Source organism: Protopterus annectens, chromosome 13.part0 (assembly GCF_019279795.1).
Source record: "Protopterus annectens isolate FY-2018-M chromosome 13.part0, PAN1.0, whole genome shotgun sequence".
NCBI classification, from domain to species: domain Eukaryota; kingdom Metazoa; phylum Chordata; order Ceratodontiformes; family Protopteridae; genus Protopterus; species Protopterus annectens.
Window position 1 is genome coordinate 542,102,030 of NC_056747.1, and position 20,524 is coordinate 542,122,553.

Below are 20,524 nucleotides of genomic sequence, written 5' to 3' on the forward strand. Positions count from 1 at the left end.
CTGTACAAAGCAGCTATGAAAGACCAGACCAGAGCAGAGGAACAAAGATGAGAAAATGTACCACAAATAGTGTCATTATTGTTGAATTGGTACTGCTATTTTTCTGTTAACTACCCCAGATTTAATAAAGCAACAACATGAATGTAACAGAGTAAGTGATCAGTAAACTACTGAAAACTGCCGTGCCATCAAGACCTATCTAAATATAAAAAAAAAAACGTACCACTGTTTAAAAACACAATTGTAAGACTCTGGGTGGTGGTCCACAGTAAGTTGAGAACCAGGATAGAAAACAATGGCATAAACATGGGTGACAGAACCTTAAATTTGTGTTGTTTAAAAAGGGAAGTATAGCGTAATGAAAGAGGTCCATTAGCCGACTTCTTCCTGTGCCTAACTAATCATGGTCTCTACTTTCATGGTACCCTGCCTCTCATAGTGGCAAATGTTTGTCAATTATTTGCTTCTTTAAAAATCTATTCTATCATGGTGCATCACAGCATAGTGTTTTTTTTTTTTATTTGATGTAGAAAAGCACAGCTACTTGATACTGTGAAATGGAAATAAAAGACAGGACAAGGGATATCATTATGTTATACTGATTAAGTGGCTTCTACTGTAGTGTAGAAGGCCAGACTTAGAAATACTGAGATTTTATCTACAGATTTAACTGACTCCTTAAATGTGCCTTATACAGAAAATACATTGATTTGTAAGTATAGTTGTAACCAACCAGTTACTGTTTGCAGGTTTTTATGTATACCCTGCTGTTTCACATACAAGATCTTAAAATGAGCTGGACAGATGAAAATTAGAAAGCATTGTTAACATTTTATGTTATCTTAAAGCTGTTACCATAGCTCTCAACCTTCCATCTCCAAAATGAGGAACACTAGCCCCCAAAATGTGGAACACATACTAATGGCTTACTAACAACTTCAACTAGGAAGGCCATAGGATGGTTAAAATATGCTGGTTTTACTTATAAAGAAGGTATTTTAATGAATTAATATGCTTCATTTCTATTTACCATGGATTTCACTTAAAAAATTCCTAACACTGAATGTGTGATATGGTCTTTCAATGTGGAACATTGAGGAACTTTGAGGAACATGAACTTTTTAAGACCCCCAAATGAGGTACATTCCTCGTAATGAGGTACACTTGAGAGGTATGGCTGTTACCTATTTAATTTTCAGCATCAGCTCTAGTGAATTCCCAGCATATATAAACCCCACAAATCCTCTGGCCAAAGTTACTACTTATATTCTGTCATTCTGCAAATTAGATCTACATCTAACCTCTCCAACTTCAAACTACTAGTAAAAGGCTACCTAAATAAAACCTGGCTTTGTTCCTGCACTGCCCCAGGTAGGCTGTGTTCCTGCCCGACCCCAGGCTGGCTCTGTTCTTGCACTACCCCTAGCTGAACTCCTCTCTCCTTCTACCATCAGCAGACTTTGACGATCTTCAGATAGAAGGAATTAGTGCAGTCTATTTCATAGACAAAAGTCGAATATATTATTTACTAGGTTGTATTATCTAGTAATCTCTGTTCCAAAGAGTGCACTCAGTGTGTTTAATGTCATCTCTATGAACTGCAACTTGTAAATACCTTCTCTAATGATTATGCTCTTTTTCAACTTGTTATAGCTGTCCAAATATTTCTGCTATGTTTTCATACGTTCACACTGTATGAACTGAAGCTGAATTATTTACTTGGTTGATGTATTAATATTCTGTATTCGGCTTTGTAATAACTTTATTTAACTATAACCATAGCATGCCAATGTGGAGCTTTTCTTCTTGGGCTTCTGCTGAAAATGGGATATTATCTCAGTCAGGCCTTCCCAGTAAACAAATGTCAAATAAATAAATATTTTTTTTTTGTTCATCTGATTCTCAGTCCTTTTTTTTTTCTGAATTTGTAGGTTGCTGGTGAGCAGAAATACCACCCAGAATGTTTCATCTGCCTCAACTGCCAGACTTTTATTGGAGATGGTGACACTTACGCGCTTGTGGAGCGTTCCAAACTGTACTGGTGAGTTCATAAAATGCATACATTTTTACTACCTACTTTTCACCTTTATCCCCTTATTATTTTTGATGCCTTTTATTTCTCTCTCTCCCCATGTTAGCTTGCAGCGTAATAGTTAACACTTGATTCCAGACACATCTCCTCTTCCTCATCTCTCCTTCCTCTTACTAACCAGTTCTTTACTTACTTCTGTTCTTCTCTACTCACAGAGTTCTTTAAGTATAAGTTCCATTCCTGATATGTGATTTTATACTTCTTATGAAACTTACTTTTTCTCAAAACTATACTATGCATTTTATCATTTAAGTCTGTAATTGAGAATTTATGTATTTTATTACTATTCAGTGAATTTTTGTTCTTTGGAGCTTTTCTCCCCGGGCCACTGCTGAAAAAGGGTGCAAGCTCAGACGGACTATCCTGGTCAACAAATTTCAAATAAATAAATGCACCATGTTTTGGATGAGAATGGAGGTCTCTGAAGAGAGCACAATCAATGTTTAGCATGCATTAATTTTTGTACTAAATGTGGCGCCTTGTAACACAGCTTTCCAATGCTCTTAACGATATGATTAGTTTGCTTTGCGTTAACTCCTTAACTGCTGCTCATTCATACTGTATGCTTGGTGTACATCAGTGTTTCATTTATTGGGCAATATTGCATTTTATTTCCATCCTGCCTTTCTCACAACAGATGGATCATCCACAGTTTGATGCTTTATTGATATCTCTTACTTGTATACTTTTCCTTAAGACCAGGAAAGGACTGGCAGTAGTGACTGTAAATGTGCATTTATTTCAGAGAGATAACTGTGATAAGAGATTAACCTGACATTACAGGACAACTCCAAATGCTGCACATTTTTATGGCTCTGCATTTTGCACTGTCCCATACCCCCTAAACCTTCCATCAATTATTGGCTGTTTTTTTTTTCTTTTGTTCTGTCTTTCTGCTTTTCTCAGTATTCAGAGATACTGGACAAGAGAGAAAAAGAGACAGATTACAGCTGACCTACAGAGTGTATGTGTAGGCATGTGTGCTGCTAGCAAGTGCAGCACAATGCCTGCTATGCTAGTCCGAATGTGAGTTTTCACTTGTGTACACCCATCATGCCTGATTAGCATATTATATGTATTGGATTATTTTCTGCTTAAACTCTGAGCTTTGGCCGGCTAAGACCTACCTGCAATCAACTGGACGTATAAGTGAATTTAAGTAAATCTTTATCTGCACTTTTATCAAATACAGCATTTAAATTGATTTATTTGTGTTGCATTGAATACTATTTAGCTGGAAGTTGTATCTCGTTTTTTTTTCAGTTAGTTTTCCTTCCACCTTCCCTGCTTTTGTTTTGGTGTTAATCTTGGTGGCTTTGAAACTGGCCACCCCTCTTGTAAATTTGCATTTGGATACTCCTCCTGGGCCCATCTCATTTGCTCACTCAAAAAAAAAATTGCACTTTATTCATCTGCTTTTACTGTATTTGTGTTTCTTTCTACTTTATTACTTTATTTTGCTTTTGCGTCATCTTAAAAGTACTCAATTGTATTTATTACTGCTTGGTGTAACTATCATTCTAAGCCTTTTGGTTTAAGCACTTGGGCTTTAGACCAGTTGTTTTACATTAAGAAGGTTTGTGGTCTGCACTGTTGGGAACTGCTGCTTGAAGGCTCAGTGTCTGTTATTCTAAAAGTGTATTAGTTCTGGTTTAAGCACTTGGGCTGCAGGCCAGTTATTTTGCATTAAGAAGGTTTGTGGTCTGCACTCTTGTGGGAGGAGAGGCTGGACTCTGCCCTTCTGAGCTGGGAATTACTGGTTAGAGGCTTATAGTGCTTGCATATTTGAACTGTTTCTTATTGAAATTGGTGTGCCTTGTTTTCTGTTGCTTAAACTAGATTCAGGCCTGCTGAACCTAGCTTTGTTTGTATAACTTTAGCATTAATCCAGGCCTCCTTTTTTGGAGAAGGTTCCCCTGCACCCCAGTTGCAGGAGTGTGTAGTTAGAACTTGTCTGATTGAAGACTGCAGGAACAGGGCTCAGTTTTGAGATTTTTTTTACTGGTTAATTGGGTAATTTGTTTAAAAGCCTTTTCTGATTGCTTGTAGTCATCTAAAGCTGTTTTAAGTGTACGTTTTACTGTTTGTAGTCATTTAAAGCTGTTTTAAGTGTGTTTTTTTTTACTGTTTTTGCCTTATCTTTTCAAAAAAAATGTTTCCTCGTTTCCCACCTTTCTAAGCTAGTATAGTCCATTTCCCAGGCTAGTGCTGAATTCAGGACTGTGTTACAAGTTTCTGAGTTTGCCCATACCTTACTTGGCTAGAAAGAGGTTTCTCTGTTCACCTGTGAGAGAGGGAGCTTTGAGCAGCCATCTGTCCCTGGAGGAGTGGTCCCAGCCCAGAAGTTAGTAGTTTATAGGCTGTTTTGGGCTAATTTCTATCTCTTTCATTTCCCTGCTGTAAAAAATGCATTCTCACGGTTTTGCACGTCTGGGCAGCGCCGGTTAGCGAGGGCTAAATTATTCCTGGCTCCACCAAGTCCCCTCTTCAGTTTTTTCCCTTGAAAGTAGTTTAACTCTCAACTTAAGCACTTAAAAAGCATCCTACAGTCCAGCACTTGCTCAGACCTAATAACAAGCACCAATATACCCCAACACTTGATTGCCCAGCAGGGCAACTCTCATTATTCACCTGTTACCAACCAAACGGCTCACCCTACTATTCAGGTATGACCAAAGGGCAATTTCAGGTATACTCTCCAGTCCAGCTGGTGAACCTGGGAATCCTAAGGCAATGTTATAACTGCCTCATGCACACAGACAACCCTCTCCTCCTACCACAAAAAATAACATATGCAGGAGATGCAATTATATAGCTAAATTGGAGGCTAAGTTCTCTCCACCCAAGACTAGAACAGGCAGTCATGAGGAGAAGGTTAACACTTGCACCACACCTCCAGCCTCACATAGACATACTAAACCAGCACTGGCAAACATACACATAAATACACAAAAGCATACTCGGAGGCTCTAAATAAAAACCTGCAAAAGCATCAGAGACCTCCAAAGCAGACACCCAAAAAAACCTGCACCTCCCGTCACAAACCAGACAATGCATAAAACACAAAATCAGTGTGCCGCAGAGTCACAGCCCTTAAGGCGAAATAACATACCTAACACACAAGTAATAGGTGACTCTATAGTCAGGCACACTCACATCCCACTCACTAGGCTGGACAAGGAGAAGGTTACTGTTAGCTGCATGTCGGGAGCCAGAGTTCGCCACATAACACAAGCACTCAGGTCACTCCAGAACAAGTACAAGTATGACTCTGTCATTGTTCATGTTGGTGTGAATGACCTGAGACGTACCTCCCTAAACTACATGAAAAGAGACATGGAAGAGCTCTCTGATCATGTAGCCCAGGCGGTTATTACCCTGACCCTGAGTAGCATCCTGCCCTCTCCAAGAATGATACTGCAGTATAAAGAAAAAATGATCAATTTCAACAATTGGCTAAGCTTCTGGTGTCATTCAAAGGGAATCCAGTGTGTGTCAGCCTGGGGCGACATGCTTGACAAGCCTCGCTGCTTCTCAAGAGATGACTTGCACCTGTCACCCCTAGGCTTTCGAATACTCGCCAAGGCTCTTGCTGCCCCCATAGTGCCTTTTTTTAGGCAAGGCTCAAAAGTCAAACCCACCTCCGTAAACAGCACAAATAAAAAAATGAGGGTTATGCTACTCAACGCCAGGAGTTTAAATCTCAGAATGCACGTGCTCGACGCACTCCTCAGTATTGAGAACGTCGACATCTGTGCAGTAACTGAAACCTGGTTCAAGGCTCCACAGAGCACTCCAGCACTACCGGGCTACAACTCTACCACACATTTCGGCCACAGAGCATGGACCGAAACACAAAAGGAGGGGGTGTATCCATATTCATCAAGGATACCTACACCTCCAGGTTAGTGGCGCAGCATGATACCTCTGAGATCATCCATGTGCAGCTAACATCAGGCAAATCTGCAGTGCAAATTGTGGCCTGCTACAGATCACCCTCCATGACTCAGGACCACCACTCCGCCTTTCTGGAGACACTGGAAAACATGAAGGTCCTACCGAACACCATGATATTGGGCGATTTCAATTACCCTACCGTTAAATGGAAAAACTACTCAAGTACAGACTCCCAAGTTCAGCGCTTCCTGGAATTTATCAACTCAAATGCCCTGGATCAGCTGGTAAACTCCCCTACTAGAGGTAAAAACATATTGGACCTGGTCATCACCAACATGGGCAAAAGGTGTTCCACACCAGAGGTCAACCCGTCACTGGTTAGATCAGACCATAAACTAATCACTCTGGATGTCCACACCACACCACCACCCCCAACCAAGGAAACCACAGTGAAAAACTTTTCTTTAGCAAACTTCACCTTACTTAAGACAGAGGTGGAAAGTTTCACAGCCCCCATGCTAAAGGATAACAGTGTCCAATATGCAGGAACCTTTACAAATGCACTCTATGAGCACCTACAAGGATGCATGGATCGTGCCATCCCTAGCAAAACCAAGAATCACTCCCCTAAGAGAAGGAAACCAGTCTGGTTGGTCCCCTGCCATAAACAGGCTATACAATAGAAGGAGGAAACTAGTTCAGAAAAAAGCAAATCTCAAGAAGGAAAGACATCCCTGATCAGTATCAGTAAGACACTAAGGTCCCTCATAAAATCATCCAAGGCTAACTTCGAAAGACGAATAGCCAAGGATTCGAAAGATAACCACAAAACCTTCTTTAGCTATGTCAAGAATCTAAGTGGCAACTCGCAGATATGCTCTGAGCTAGTGCAAAATAGCACAAAATATACTGAACCTACTGATATTGCCAACATCCTGGCAGATAGATTCAGTGCAAACTTCACCCCCCCCGCCCACAACAATACAGGAAAAGTGTAGTATCCCAGAAATCACAGGCGCACAGGTGAAAACAGCCCTTTCAAAAGCACAGCGTCAATGGGGCCAGATGGTGTCCCAGGCTGGATCTTGCACGAACTACAGAATGAACTAACCCCCACGCCTAAGCACAAAGTTCAACCTCAGCCTCTCCACAGGCTACGTGCCCATAGAATGGTGCACAGCAACGGTTATTCTGCTCCACAAAGGAGGGGCCACAATTGACCCTTGTAACTATCACCCCATAAGCCTGACTAGCCTTGTCTGCAAGGCTATGGAGCACATCATCATGGAACTCATTAACAAAGACATTGGGAACCTCCAAACACTTTACCCAACCCAGTTCGGCTTGGTTAAGGGCAGATCATGCCTACTAAACCTGGTTGACTTCTTTGAGATAGTCACCAAGGCCGTAGATAAGGGGAAGGTGGTTCACACAGCCTACCTTGACCTCGCCAAGGCTTTTGGCACCATTCATCACTCGGGAATTATAGAAAAACTCACTAGCCTGAACATAAACCCCTACGTCACGAGATGGGTTGCCAACTGGCTTACAGACAGAACTCACACGGTAAGAATAGTGGGCTCCAGGTCCGACTCTAAACCAGTCACAAGTGGTGTCCCACAAGGCTCGGTCCTGGGACCCCTACTGTTCAACATATACTTCTCAGAAGTACAAGCAAACACAGGAGGACTATGGCTAAACAAGTTCACAGATGACTGCAAACTGTGAGCCATAACTGACTCTCCGGCTGACACGGACATTCTCCAAAAGGGCCTTACTGAGACAGACACCTGGTGTCAAAGTCATGGTCTCAAGTTAAATGCCAAAAAATGCATAGTCATCCCGTTTGGGAAAAACAAAACACCCATGAATTACCACATAGGTGGCAGCCCCCTTAATACAGAAGAGGTAATAAGAGACCTGGGGACCCAAGTAGATAGTAATCTCTCCTTTGACAGTCATATTGCCAAAGTAGTTAGCAAATCCTTCTATGTAGCCCATCTAATTACTAAAGGGTTCGCATCTAGAAATAAAGAGGTTACAGTGCCCCTCTACTCGTCACTCATCAGACCCATCATAGAGTACAATGCCCCATTTGGGATGTACCTCACAAGACACTTCCAACAGCTGGAAAGACCACAAAAGTACCTCACCAAGAGGATTACTGGCCTCAAACATATGTCCTATGCAGCCCGACTGGAAAAACTCTGACTGTACTCAGTGGCATATCGCTTACTCAGAGGTGATCTCTGCCTGACTTACAAAGCCATGTCTAACTCAGAATTGATGGACATGCTCCACCCAAAGAAATCCAAGTCACTGCGAGCCACTCGCTCTAGTGAGCTAAACCTCGCCACAACAATAAATAGAACATGCTGGAGGGATTGATTCCTGTCACAGAGACTCCCCATGCTTTGGACCAAAATTCCTAACTACATTAGGCAGAGCCTCTCACTAACACTCTTCAAGAGAAACCTTGACGAGTGGATGGGTAACAGAAAATACACCCCTGGGATCAATTAATTGGCTCTTCTTGACAGAGGCTCAGTTACTTAATCAATGGGGCAGTGAAAGCTGACACACTCTGGCTAGGCTTATAAATGCCCTCGGGCAGATAGCCTAGTACCTACGTATGAACCTATATAGGTTCATAGGTGTGTACTAGCCTAATGTTCCTGGAGCCTTTACAAGCCAAGCCCATAGAAGTGCCCTGGCACTGTGCCACCCAACATTAGTTGCTAGTGCCTCTATCAAGTAGAGCCACTGGAGTGAGCCCCAGGGTGAATTATTACCCATCCACTCATCCAAGATTTCTCTTGAAGAGGGACAGCAAGGTGCCCTGCTCCATGTCCCACAGTTTCATGCATGAAAAACACATTTGAGACCTTCCTTCTGGTAGCATCCATACAAGGCTTTAACCAGTTGCCCCCCCCCCCCCATGTAGGATGGACAAGCTGTCACTGGCTATACAGTACTGTCCCTCCAGAGATGCTACCTCCAGTGTCCAGGCTGTTAAACTCGAGCTACCTGTGGTATTGTTAGAGCTGCTCTTCATTTACACCACTGGGACAGCTACACTTGTTTTCAGTGTTTAACATTATGAGCTTGGTTCCTTTATACGGGCTAAAATTGCCCAGAATGTGCTGGCTTGTAGGTGGGTTTTTCCAATGATAAAGCTGTATTATTGCAACTAATTTAGCAGAACAGTGTTTTCCCGCCTCTCCTCGACTAGTTTAGACCAGTTTACAGGCATTGCTGTATTCTGGGCTGTGGTGTAGTTCCTGTGTTGTCCATTACCTTACTTGGATAGAGGGAAGTTTATTTGCTCACCAGTGGGAGTGGGGAGCCTTGAGCAGCCTACCTGTCCCTGTAGGAAGTGACCTCAGCACAAGAAGCTGTAGTAACTGGTTGTTTTGGACCATTTCTAGCTCTTTTGTAGTTCACTATTTAAAATCCGCCTCTGGGCGTTTTTTTCCTGGCTGTACTGCTCAGACAAGCTCCTCGTGGTCCTGCAGAGTGGTCCTAGCTACAGGGAACTCAGAAAAGCGACTACTTTCTGGATTTAAGTATCTTTGCTTTTTTTCACTTGGAATAGCTTCTGTAGCTTACCCTGAACTAGCTTAAACTGTTTTTTAACTGTTTGCTGCATTATTTTAAAATCTGCACTTAAAGTTACATTTTAGTCGAATTTGATCGAAAGTTTGTTTGTTTAATTTAACTGTGAGGCTGCCCACTAAAGTGTGCTAGCCTGTGTAACTGATTTATCACTGTTTCTGTATTTTCTGTGTGTTTCTATCAAAAAAACAAAAAAATAATCCTTGTTTTCCCGCCTCTCCTCGACTAGTTTAGACCAGTTTACAGGCATTGCTGTATTCTGGGCTGTGGTGTAGTTCCTCTGTTGTCCATTACCTTACTTGGATAGAAGGAAGTTTCTTTGCTCACCAGTGGGAGTGGGGAGCCTTGAGCAGCCTACCTGTCCCTGTAGGAAGTGACCTCAGCACAAGAAGCTGTAGTAATTGGTTGTTTTGGACCATTTCTAGCTCTTTTGTAGTTCACTGTTTAAAATCCGAGTTTGCACGGCTTTGAGCGGTTGTGCGCATAGCGCAGCGCCGGTTAAACTTCTTCTGGCTCTGCCAGGTCTGCTCTTCAAATTTTCCCTTAAGGAAGCTCTACTGTTAGTATAATCAGACTGCTCACTATATTATAAGCCTAGCACTTGTTCTCAATACTTCTTTACTAGGTAAGCACTCTCGTACTAAGTAAAGCAATACATCTACTTACCACCCCTGTGAATATCCACTTCCCTTAAAGGTACAGCACTCCCTTATACTGTTCTAGCATGTCGAGTGGTAGATTACTGGCGTCCTCTCCAGTTCAGCTGGTCAATCTGGGTATCTTGAGACAATGCTACAATTGTCTCATGTACACAGACAACCCTCTCCTCCCAACAAACACAAATACATGTGAGAGATGTAACTATATAGCCAAACTGGAGGCTGAACTCTCTCAACTCAGGGCTGGCATGACCAGACAGGAGGAGATGGTAACCACACACACAACAATCCCAGTCCCACATAGACCTACCACAACTGCAAACCAAACACATAAAAACACAAAGACATACTCGGAGGCTCTAATAAAAAACTTACCAAAACAACAGAGGCTCCCAAAGCAGACATCCAAAAATCCACCACCTCAAAACAAAACACATGCAACACATACTTCAATAAATCAGTGTGTTAACCAGTCACAGCCCTTAAGGCCAAACACCATGCCTGATACACTAGTAATAGGTGACTCTATAGTCAGACACACTGATGTCCCGCTGACCAGGCTGAACAAGGAGAGGGTGACTGTGAGCTGTCTATCGGGAGCTAGGATCCGCCACATAACACACGCACTCAAGTCACTCCAAAGCAAGTACAAATATGACTCCGTCATTGTCCATGCTGGTGTGAATGACCTGAGACGTACCTCCCTGGACTACATGAAAAGAGACATAGAGGAGCTCTCCGATTATGTAGCCCAGGCTGGTATGACCCTGACCCTGAGCAGTATCTTGCCCTCACCAAGAATGATTCCACAATACAAAGACAAGATGATCAGCTTTAATAATTGGCTCAAGTACTGGTGTCATTCTAAGGGGATCCAATGTCTGTCTGCCTGGGATGACATGTTGGACAAGCCACACTGCTTCGCAAGGGATGGCTTACACCTGTCACCACTGGGCTTCCGGATATTGGCTAAGGCTCTTGCCACCCCATAGTGCCTTTTTTAGGCAAGGCTCAAAAGACAAACCCACCTCCTTAGAAAAAAAAATGGAAAAAAACTAAGGGTAATGCTGCTCAACGCCAGAAGTCTAAATCTCAAGATGCAGGCACTTGATGCACTCCTCAGCATGGAGAACATCGACATCTGTGCAGTAACTGAAACCTGGTTCAAGGCTCCTGAGAGCACCCCAGCACTACCAAGCTATACCTCATATCATGCTTTTCGGCCCCAAAACCCGGGCCGAACCACAAAGGGAGGGGGAGTGTCCATATTCATCAAGGACACCCACACCTCCAGGTTAGTAGCAACACATGAAGCATCAGAGACCATACAGGTGCAACTAACCATAGGCAAAACTGCTATACAACTGGTAGCATGTTACAGACCACCCTCCCAATCTCAAGAACCCCACTCAGCCTTCCTGAAGACATTGGAGGATATGAATGCATCACAAAATACCATCATACTGGGAGACTTCAACTACCCAGGCATAGATTGGGTACATTATTCTAGCCCTAATACCCTAGCCCAAAGGTTCCTGGAATTCATAAATTCAAATGCACTGGAACAACTAGTCACCTCTCCCACTAGGGGAGATAATATACTAGACCTGATCATCACAAACATGGGGACAAAATGCTCCACACCAGAAGTATACCCCTCACTAGTGAGATCTGACCACAAACTAATCACCCTGGATATACATATCCCACCCCCAGCACAAAATACCACAGTGAAAAACTTCTCAAAAGCAGACTTCACTCTTCTTAAGACTGAGATGGTATCCTTTAAGCCCACTGTGCCAGTGGACACCACATCCCACAATGCCGAATCCTTCACAAATGCTTTCTATGGACATCTCCAAGAATGCATCGATCATGGAATCCCAAATAAATCCAAGTCCCTCTCTACCAAAGGCAAGCGTCCTGTCTGGTGGACCTCAGCCATTAACAAATTGTATAACAAAAGAAGGAAGCTACTGCACGTCAGAGCAAAATCCCATGAAGGGAAGACATCTCTGATCAACATTAGCAGAAAAATACATTCTCTCATAAAAACATCCAAGGCCAACTTTGAGAGAAAAATCGCTAAGGACACTAAAGATAACCACAAAGCCTTCTTCAGCTATGTTAGAAACCTGGGCGCAAACCCTCAGATATGCTCAGAGTTGGTTCACAACAACAAAAAATACACTGAACCCACAGATATTGCCAACATTCTGGCTGACAGGTTCAGTGCAAATTTCTCCCCTCCCTCACCCCCAAAAGAAGAAATACTTATCCCAGCTGAATGTAATCTCCCTGTCATCTCAGATGTCCAAGTGAGAACCGCCCTAAACAAAGCTAAAAACACAGCATCAGTGGGACCTGACGGTATCCTGGGTTGCGTGTTACGTGAACTCCAAGAGGAGCTAAACCCACACATAAAAATGCTATTTAACCTTAGCCTTACTTCGGGATATGTACCTGAACACTGGCGTACAGCAACAGTGGTCCCACTCCACAAAGGGGGTGCCTCTACAGACCCTGGAAACTACCGCCCCATAAGCTTAACCAGCCTGGTCTGCAAAGCTATGGAAAGAATCATTATGGAACTCATAAACAGAGACATAGGGGACCTACAGACACTTGACCCCACCCAGTTTGTCTTTGTAAAGGGAAGATCCTGCCTTTTGAACCTGGTTGACTTTTTCAAAACAGTCACTAGAGCCATTGATGAGGGCAAAGCAGTCCATACAGCCTACCTGGACTTGGCTAAGGCCTTCGACACAATACCCCACTCAGGCATCATAGATAAGCTCAACAGCTTAAACGTAAACCCTTATGTCACTAGATGGGTTGCAAACTGGCTAAAGGACAGAACCTATAAAGTTAAAATCGCTGGAGCAATGTCAGACTCAAAGCCAGTCACAAGTGGTGTCCCACAGGGATCTGTCCTGGGACCCCTCTTGTTCGGCATTTATTTCTCAGATGTTAAAGCAAACATGGGAGGGCTGTGGCTGACAAAGTTCGCAGATGACTGCAAACTAGGTGCCATAGTCGATACACCAGCGGACACATACATCCTACAAAAAGGCCTCACAGAAACGGACAACTGATGCCGGAGTCACGGCCTTAAACTAAATGCCAAAAAATGTATAGTCATCCCCTTTGGGAAAAACAAAGTACCCACAAATTATCACATAGACAGCAACCCACTGAGTACGGAAAAAGTAATCAGAGACCTAGTGACCCAAATCGACAGCAACCTCTCATTTGACACCCACGTTGCCAAAGTGGTCAGAAAAACATTCTACCTTGCACACCTCATCATGAACGGATTCACATCCAGATCCAAGGATGTCATTGTACCCCTATACTCCTCCCTCATCAGACCCATGATTGAGTACAATGCCCCATTTGGTATGTACCTCACCCGGCATTTGCAACAACTGGAGAGACCACAAAAGTACCTCACCAAGAGGATCAAGGGTCTCCAACATATGTCTTATTCTGCCAGACTAAAGAAACTTCACCTCTATTCAGTAGCATACCGCCTGCTCAGAGGTGATCTCTGCCTGAAGTACAAGGCCATGTCCAATCAGGATCTGATGGACATGCTCCACCTCAAAAAATCCAAATCCATCAGGACCACGAGAGCTAAAGACTTAAACCTCGGCACAAGTATGAATAGGACATGCTGGAGGGATAGATTCATAACCCAGAGGCTTCCCATGCTTTTGAACAAGATCCCAGTTCGTATTAGGCAGAGCCCCTCACTGACTCTCTTCAAGAGAAATCTTGATGAGTGGATGGGAGATCGTAAGTTTACCCCAGGGGTCACATCTGTGTCACTGCTAGACAGGGGCACAGTAAACTAATTCTGTTATATAAGAGGACCTTCACTGTGTCACTACTAGACAGAGGCACAGTATCCTAAATTTATTCTGTACATTTTTTGTACCATTTCATGGGGTGGCAAAAGCCACATCACTATGGCTAGGCTTACAAATGCCCTAGGGCAGATAGCCTAGTACTATACTATGAAACTATGAAATTCCATGTAGCTGACTTCAATATTTAGATACTGATGTATTAGATATTACAGAAGTAAATAGCAACTTCTGAGAGAAGCAAGTCTTCTGTGCAAAACAGTAAGTCATAATTTTTATTAAGATCATAATACATTTAGTACACATCTAGTAAACTCGTTTCCGTTAGCAGGCCTGCTGAACCAGCTGCTTGACTTTAGCTTGCATCTTTGCCACGATACTAACAGAGCAAACAAAAGAACAGTTTAGAGGAGCGAGCTTAAAATTGTCTGCAATAGGACTGCTGTATCTCTTGGGAGGGGACCCTCACAAAGGGTAGGAGACTGACTGCAAAATCCGTTTTCTTACATGTGGGGAAATGTTTGTATGGCCTCATTCTTACATGTCACTTTAGAGCCCTTAGAAAACTCTGTCTCTTTATATAAAACCCTGCTTTTTAGTGCCATGCTACCTGGTGCTTATGCTTAAATTACTTGTCGTACACTGACAGAAGAACTGGAAAGAAATCTCAGCAAATGTTTACTAGGATCATGATTTGCATCTCTGGGAACCTATGTTTCTGTCACCCCCCCTCCCCCTTTGAGAAGTAGTTGTTTCCTTTGTGTTGTCACTTGTGCATGACATGTGGGATGAATTGCAGGAAATTTATCAAACTTATACAGCCAAAACTGGAAATTAAATTATAAGTGATGCAGAATTTGGTTATCACTTCACTTCATGGGAGTGGTACTTTGAACTAATATTTTGACCCTTGCCGTACAATAAAAAGAACTTGCTGTGAAGAATGATAGTCTTGAAGTTAATGTTTTCCTCTTCAAATGAATGATATTTTTAAAATCCACAAATATGTGGGCTTTCATGTTTGGGCAAGTAGCTCTCTAAAATGAATGTCTGTTGACTGTGACAGTCTAGAGTATCACTGTGTAGAAACAGAGAATTGATGGCCTTTAAAATCTTATATTTCAATTCTGTCTCAGGCATGACATTCTTTGAAGTTTAGGATTAAGAATGAGATCATTATTTTTAGCGTCATAAGGCTACATTGAAAAAGGTTGCTAGTGATTAAAACAAAAGCATCTGCAATCCATATTACTGGTATCACTGTGAATTAATTTGTCAGTGATCATCGTGCTAAAAATGCTTTCCTTCATTGTCAAAGTAGTGTTTTTAAATGAAGATAGCTAGGAATCAGAATTTTCACATTTTCAAACCTACAAAAATCTCAGAGTTTTGTATTACATATTTAGATGATGGGCTCTGGAGTGGGCTGTCACCCACAAAAATGAACACTTCTTATTTTATATGATTTTCTAGTTCAGTTTTCTGAATGGTTCAGCTTCAGAGAATTTAGTTTGATAAGTATAGTTTGATCCAGGAGTAGCAAATACAAAAGAACAGGGCCCAGAAGGGGGCCATCTAGTACTTGATGGTTCAGGGGGTTAGCTGAAAAAGAATTAATTCCTGAAGTGACCCACTGAGAACAGCCTGAAAGGTAGGAGGCAAACTGTGTCAAGATCATAACAGAGACTAAAATACTGACTTCAGTCATTGCAGTAGAGTTCCTGTGATCAGATGCGTCAGAAGCAGACATGATATCAAGGAGGACAAGATAAGAGTGGTGACTGTTGTTTTGAACCATGACTAAAGCACTAAAACCTCAGTCTCAGTGATGTGTCTGCTCTGAATCTTACACTGAAATGGGTCATAAAGACTGGGCTCCTTAAGACAGGAATTAAGCTGCACACGAACCACTTTTTCAAGAACATTCATATAGAAGATGGGTTCCAACTTGGCCTGACATTGTCTGTGTCGTGAGTATCTAAAGAAGGCTGCTTGAGAAGTGGGGGCATTATTGCCTACTTAGACAAATGGAGAGATATCAAAGTCAAGACAAGACCTGAAACTTCTTAACAGAGCTAGACACAGTACCTCCAGATACGACATTTTAATCCTGGTAGGCCATTAATCAAGATACAGTGATTGACACAAATTTTGAATTAAGGAAGCAAATTTATCATGCTTCAGTATGTCATACTGAGTGCAGCATCCGGTGAAAGCATCCATGAGTCCACTGCCTTCCGCAAACTAAAGCTGACTTAATGCCAACAATCTTAGTTAAGTAAAAATGGACAGCAAGCTCATATTTGTGAGCAAAGTCATTGCAAAGTTAAATAATTGATTACAATAGGGGTTTGGTGTTCATCTTAGAAAAGTGATGCTGTGAGGAACCCGCAAGTACAGCCAGTGCAACGGCCCAAAAATCCTAAGTAACACAAGTCAAAAAAGAGAGCCAGCAAAAATTGGTGTGGAAATATATATATTATAACTCATATGTGGTGTATTAAAAAATACACCAAACCAACAAATTCACCAAATACATCAGACCGGTTTCGGCAATGCTGCCTTCCTCAGTGAACAAAAATAATATGACACAAATTCTCTCCAGCAGAACCTTATATACATATAGGAGTCAGTTACTAATTAAACAATTGTTGAATTGAACAGGGTTTTAAAAATAATCATTCAGGCCAGGTGGAAGTAATCTACTGAGCTTGGCTATCCATTTCTTTTCTTTTACATTAAGTATCTCATGCAATCCTGTGTTTTGTGTAAGATGCAGTCAATAACTGTAAATCTAAATGACCCAGTTTTATCTTTGCATATATGTTTATACAGTGCACTAGCTTGTTTGCAGTTCCTGATGTCACTCATATGTTCACTTATCCGCAATCTAAGTGGTCTAGAGGTTTGTCCAACATAAAATTCTGGACATGTACAACTTGCCAGATGTATCACCCAATTGGTGCTACTGGTAGCAAAAAAGTAATATCAAACACATAAGGTGTATTCTGGCTAGTAAAACTGCCAGTTTTATAAACCTTAGAACAATTGCAACAATGACCACATGGATTACAACCCATCAGTTTGTCCCCCATCATAGTTCTCTGGATAGAAAGCCTATCCTGATTCTGACACCTTTTATAATGGTTGAAAAAAGAGCTCAATGACAGGCCCTTATGAAAGGAAAAATTGCACCTATCACCCACAAATTCCATGAGTGAATCTTCCCCTTGGAGTATATCCCAATGTCTGGAAATGATATTCATAAAGGAATATGTGTTTTTACCATATGTAGTAATTGACCTAACCTGATTACTCCTAGCGGGTTGATCACCCTTGTATACAAGCAAATCCGATCTATCCTGCTGGGACGCAAACTGGCCAGATCTACAGATGTCACCAACCCTGTAACCCTGGTTCCTAAATCGATTGGAAAGATCACACTTATATTGGTTATACACAGAAGAGTCTGAACAGATCCTTCTGATCCTAAGAAATTGGGACTTGGGGATATTTCTGATGACATGCTAGGGGTGTAAGCTGGAGGCATGTAATAGAGTATTATATTATATAAATTGTGAAAAACGTCCGTCTCCAAGGTGTCATCAGGGGTACATTTAACCAAGACATCCAAAAAGGTAATCTCATTTTGGTGTCATGTTACCTTAAATTGAACCCACCACAAATTATGGTTCAAGTATTCAACAAACTCCGCCAAATAAGAGGCATCCGCTCTCCACACCATCCAACAGTCATCAAGATATCGTCTCCGAATATCAGTTTCTACAAAATAAATATTATGACTAACATCATAAATCAGTTGCTCCTCTATGTAAGCCATAAACAGGTCGACATATATGGTGGGAAAAGACGCCCCATAGCCGTACCCTGTATCTGCCATACACATTGTTTTTGGAAATAAAACACATTCGGCCAGACAGACCAATAGAGTATTAAAGCCTGGTCTATATAATTCGGCCCTATCCAGCCAATATTGAAGGGAAGCCAACCCCACCCAATGGGGGATATTAGTATACAGGGAGGTGACATTGATATTGGTTTTGGTCCCCATTTTTTGCTCTGGTTAGATTGATGTACCATGGACCTAGCATCTATTATAAAGGGATTGTCCTCTAATACTGACGATTTGGGTGTTTTTGGTCTGAGCTCACATACCATGGTGGGTCAAACTTGGTGGGTATGTTGATGATTTGGCCAATCGGCATAAGTTGGCCTTTTCTAAACTCAATAAGGAAATGAGGAGTTTGAGAAGCACTGTGTGGAACTTGCATTTTTTTAGGCATGTCAACAGAAACAGATATCCCCACGGGGACTGAGGGTCAAGATTCAGCCACTTGTTCCTCAGCTTGACCAGCTATTATTAGATGACTGGCTTGCAGTTCAACAGCAAGCTTCAATGGGCTTTGTTAATGCTCTAGTTTCTTATTATGAGAGAACTATACAACAACAGGTTTCTGGTTTGGATGAGTTGAGTAAATGGGTACAAGAATTTCAGACTCTCCCATGTTACAGTGTCAGTCTGAGCCAACTAAGCAAGGATTTGTTAGAGTTGGAAAATGTCTTAAAAGAGAAAAAAATGAAGAAATTTCAGAGAGATGTTGATGATTTTGATAGGGGGAGACCCTTTGAAATACGTAAGAATGTCAGATTTGCTACTCCCAATCTTAGACCAGGGAATTTTAGGCCCAAAAGATCTAAATATGTTTTAAAGAAAAGAAATAGGGAGAATATTACATCAGGTGAGGATACCTCATCCAATACTGAGGGGGGGAGGCTCAGATGGACAGGTCACCGAGGTCCAAGAGAAATAATTTGGGAGATAACTTGGCCCACCCTTTAGGCCTAGGTCCAGAAGAGGGAGGAGGGAAGCATAAAGGTTCCACCCGATTTATAAGGAATGGTGAGGGTGATGGCTCAGGTGTAACTTTTTGTAATGTTTTTAATATCTCCTCTGTGAGTCTGTCAGATATGCAAATAAAAGTACTCAATAAAGGCCTTAGCTTTGTTCCCAATTTTTTTGGTGCCTGAACATCAATTTGCACAGGATGTGGTAGATTTCTGCCGTAATCTAAATTTACGCTTATTTTTCCAAGGTGAGTCAAATCAGATTGATAATAGATCTTTTAGGTTTTGGAAGTCCACGTTTAAGCCAACTATGTCTCCGGTTGTTTCACTCTTTCAGGGTAATGTGCTCAAAGATTTAAATCGAAATTTGGGTAAGGATCATTTAAGTAGGGTCAGTGTTACTAGGGCAGAAAGAATTTGCATAGATGAGCTTAGATCAAACAAAGATATTATTTCAGCGGCAGGCAAGGGAGGAGCTATAATTGTCCAGGATTGGACACAATATAATGATGAGGCATGGAGACAAATTTTGGATCAAAAATATTATCAGATAATGCCTATAGATCCCACAGCCAGATTTAAGGTTGTGATTGATGCCTTTTTGGATTTGGCAGCTGAAGAAGATATTATTTCCAAGGAAATTGCCCACCATTTGAAAGTCGATCACCCAAAACAACAATGCGTATACCTGCTTCCTAAAATTAATAAGAATCTTGATAATCCCCCAGGTAGACCTTTTGTTTCGGGGCAGGGCTCACTTACTGAACCCATTTCTGAATTTCTTATGTATTATTTGAAACCATTGTTACCATGCATTCGAGCCCGGATACAAGATACTACCCAATTTTTGGGTATTGTATCAGATATGCAACTTGAACCTCACTGGTTATTGTGTGCTCTCGATGTCATCTCCTTGTATATTAATATCCCCCATTGGGCGGGGTTGGCTTCCCTTCAATATTGGTTGGATAGGGCCGAATTATATAGATCAGGCTTTAATACTCTATTGGTCTGTTTGGCCGAACATGTTCTTACTAAGAATGTGTTTTATTTCCAAAACCAATGTGTATGGCAGATACAGGGTACGGCTATGGGGGGGGGCGTCTTTTGCCACCATATATACCGACCTGTTTATGGCTTACATAGAGGTGCAACTGATTTATGATGCTAGTCATAATATTTATTTGGTAGAAATTGATATCTGGAGACGATATCTTGAAGACTGTTGGATGGTGTGGAGAGCGGATGTCTCGTATTTGGTGGAGTTTGTTGAATACTTGAACCATAATATGTGGGGGGTTCAATTTAAGGTAACATGGCACCAAAAGGAGATTACCTTTTTGGATGTATTCGTTAAACGTACCCCCGATGACACCTTGGAGATGGAAGTTTTTCGCAAATTTCCGCAATATAATACTCTATTCCGTGCCTCCAGCTTACACCCCTAGCATGTCATCAGAAATATCCCCAAGTCCCAATTTCTTAGGATCAGAAGGATCTGTTCAGACTCCTCTGTGTATAACCAA

General features: G+C 41.8%; 1 protein-coding gene across 2 annotated transcripts in view; it reads left to right on the forward strand.

Moving 5' to 3' along the window:
• LIMK1 (LIM domain kinase 1) overlaps positions 1-20,524 on the forward strand; it is a 1,196,288-nt gene that overhangs the window by 843,539 nt on the left and 332,225 nt on the right. For both annotated transcript variants that reach the window (XM_044054185.1, XM_044054186.1), the window contains one exon: positions 1,932-2,041. In XM_044054185.1, the coding sequence (XP_043910120.1) occupies positions 1,932-2,041 (110 nt within the window). The remainder of the gene's footprint in view (positions 1-1,931; positions 2,042-20,524) is intronic.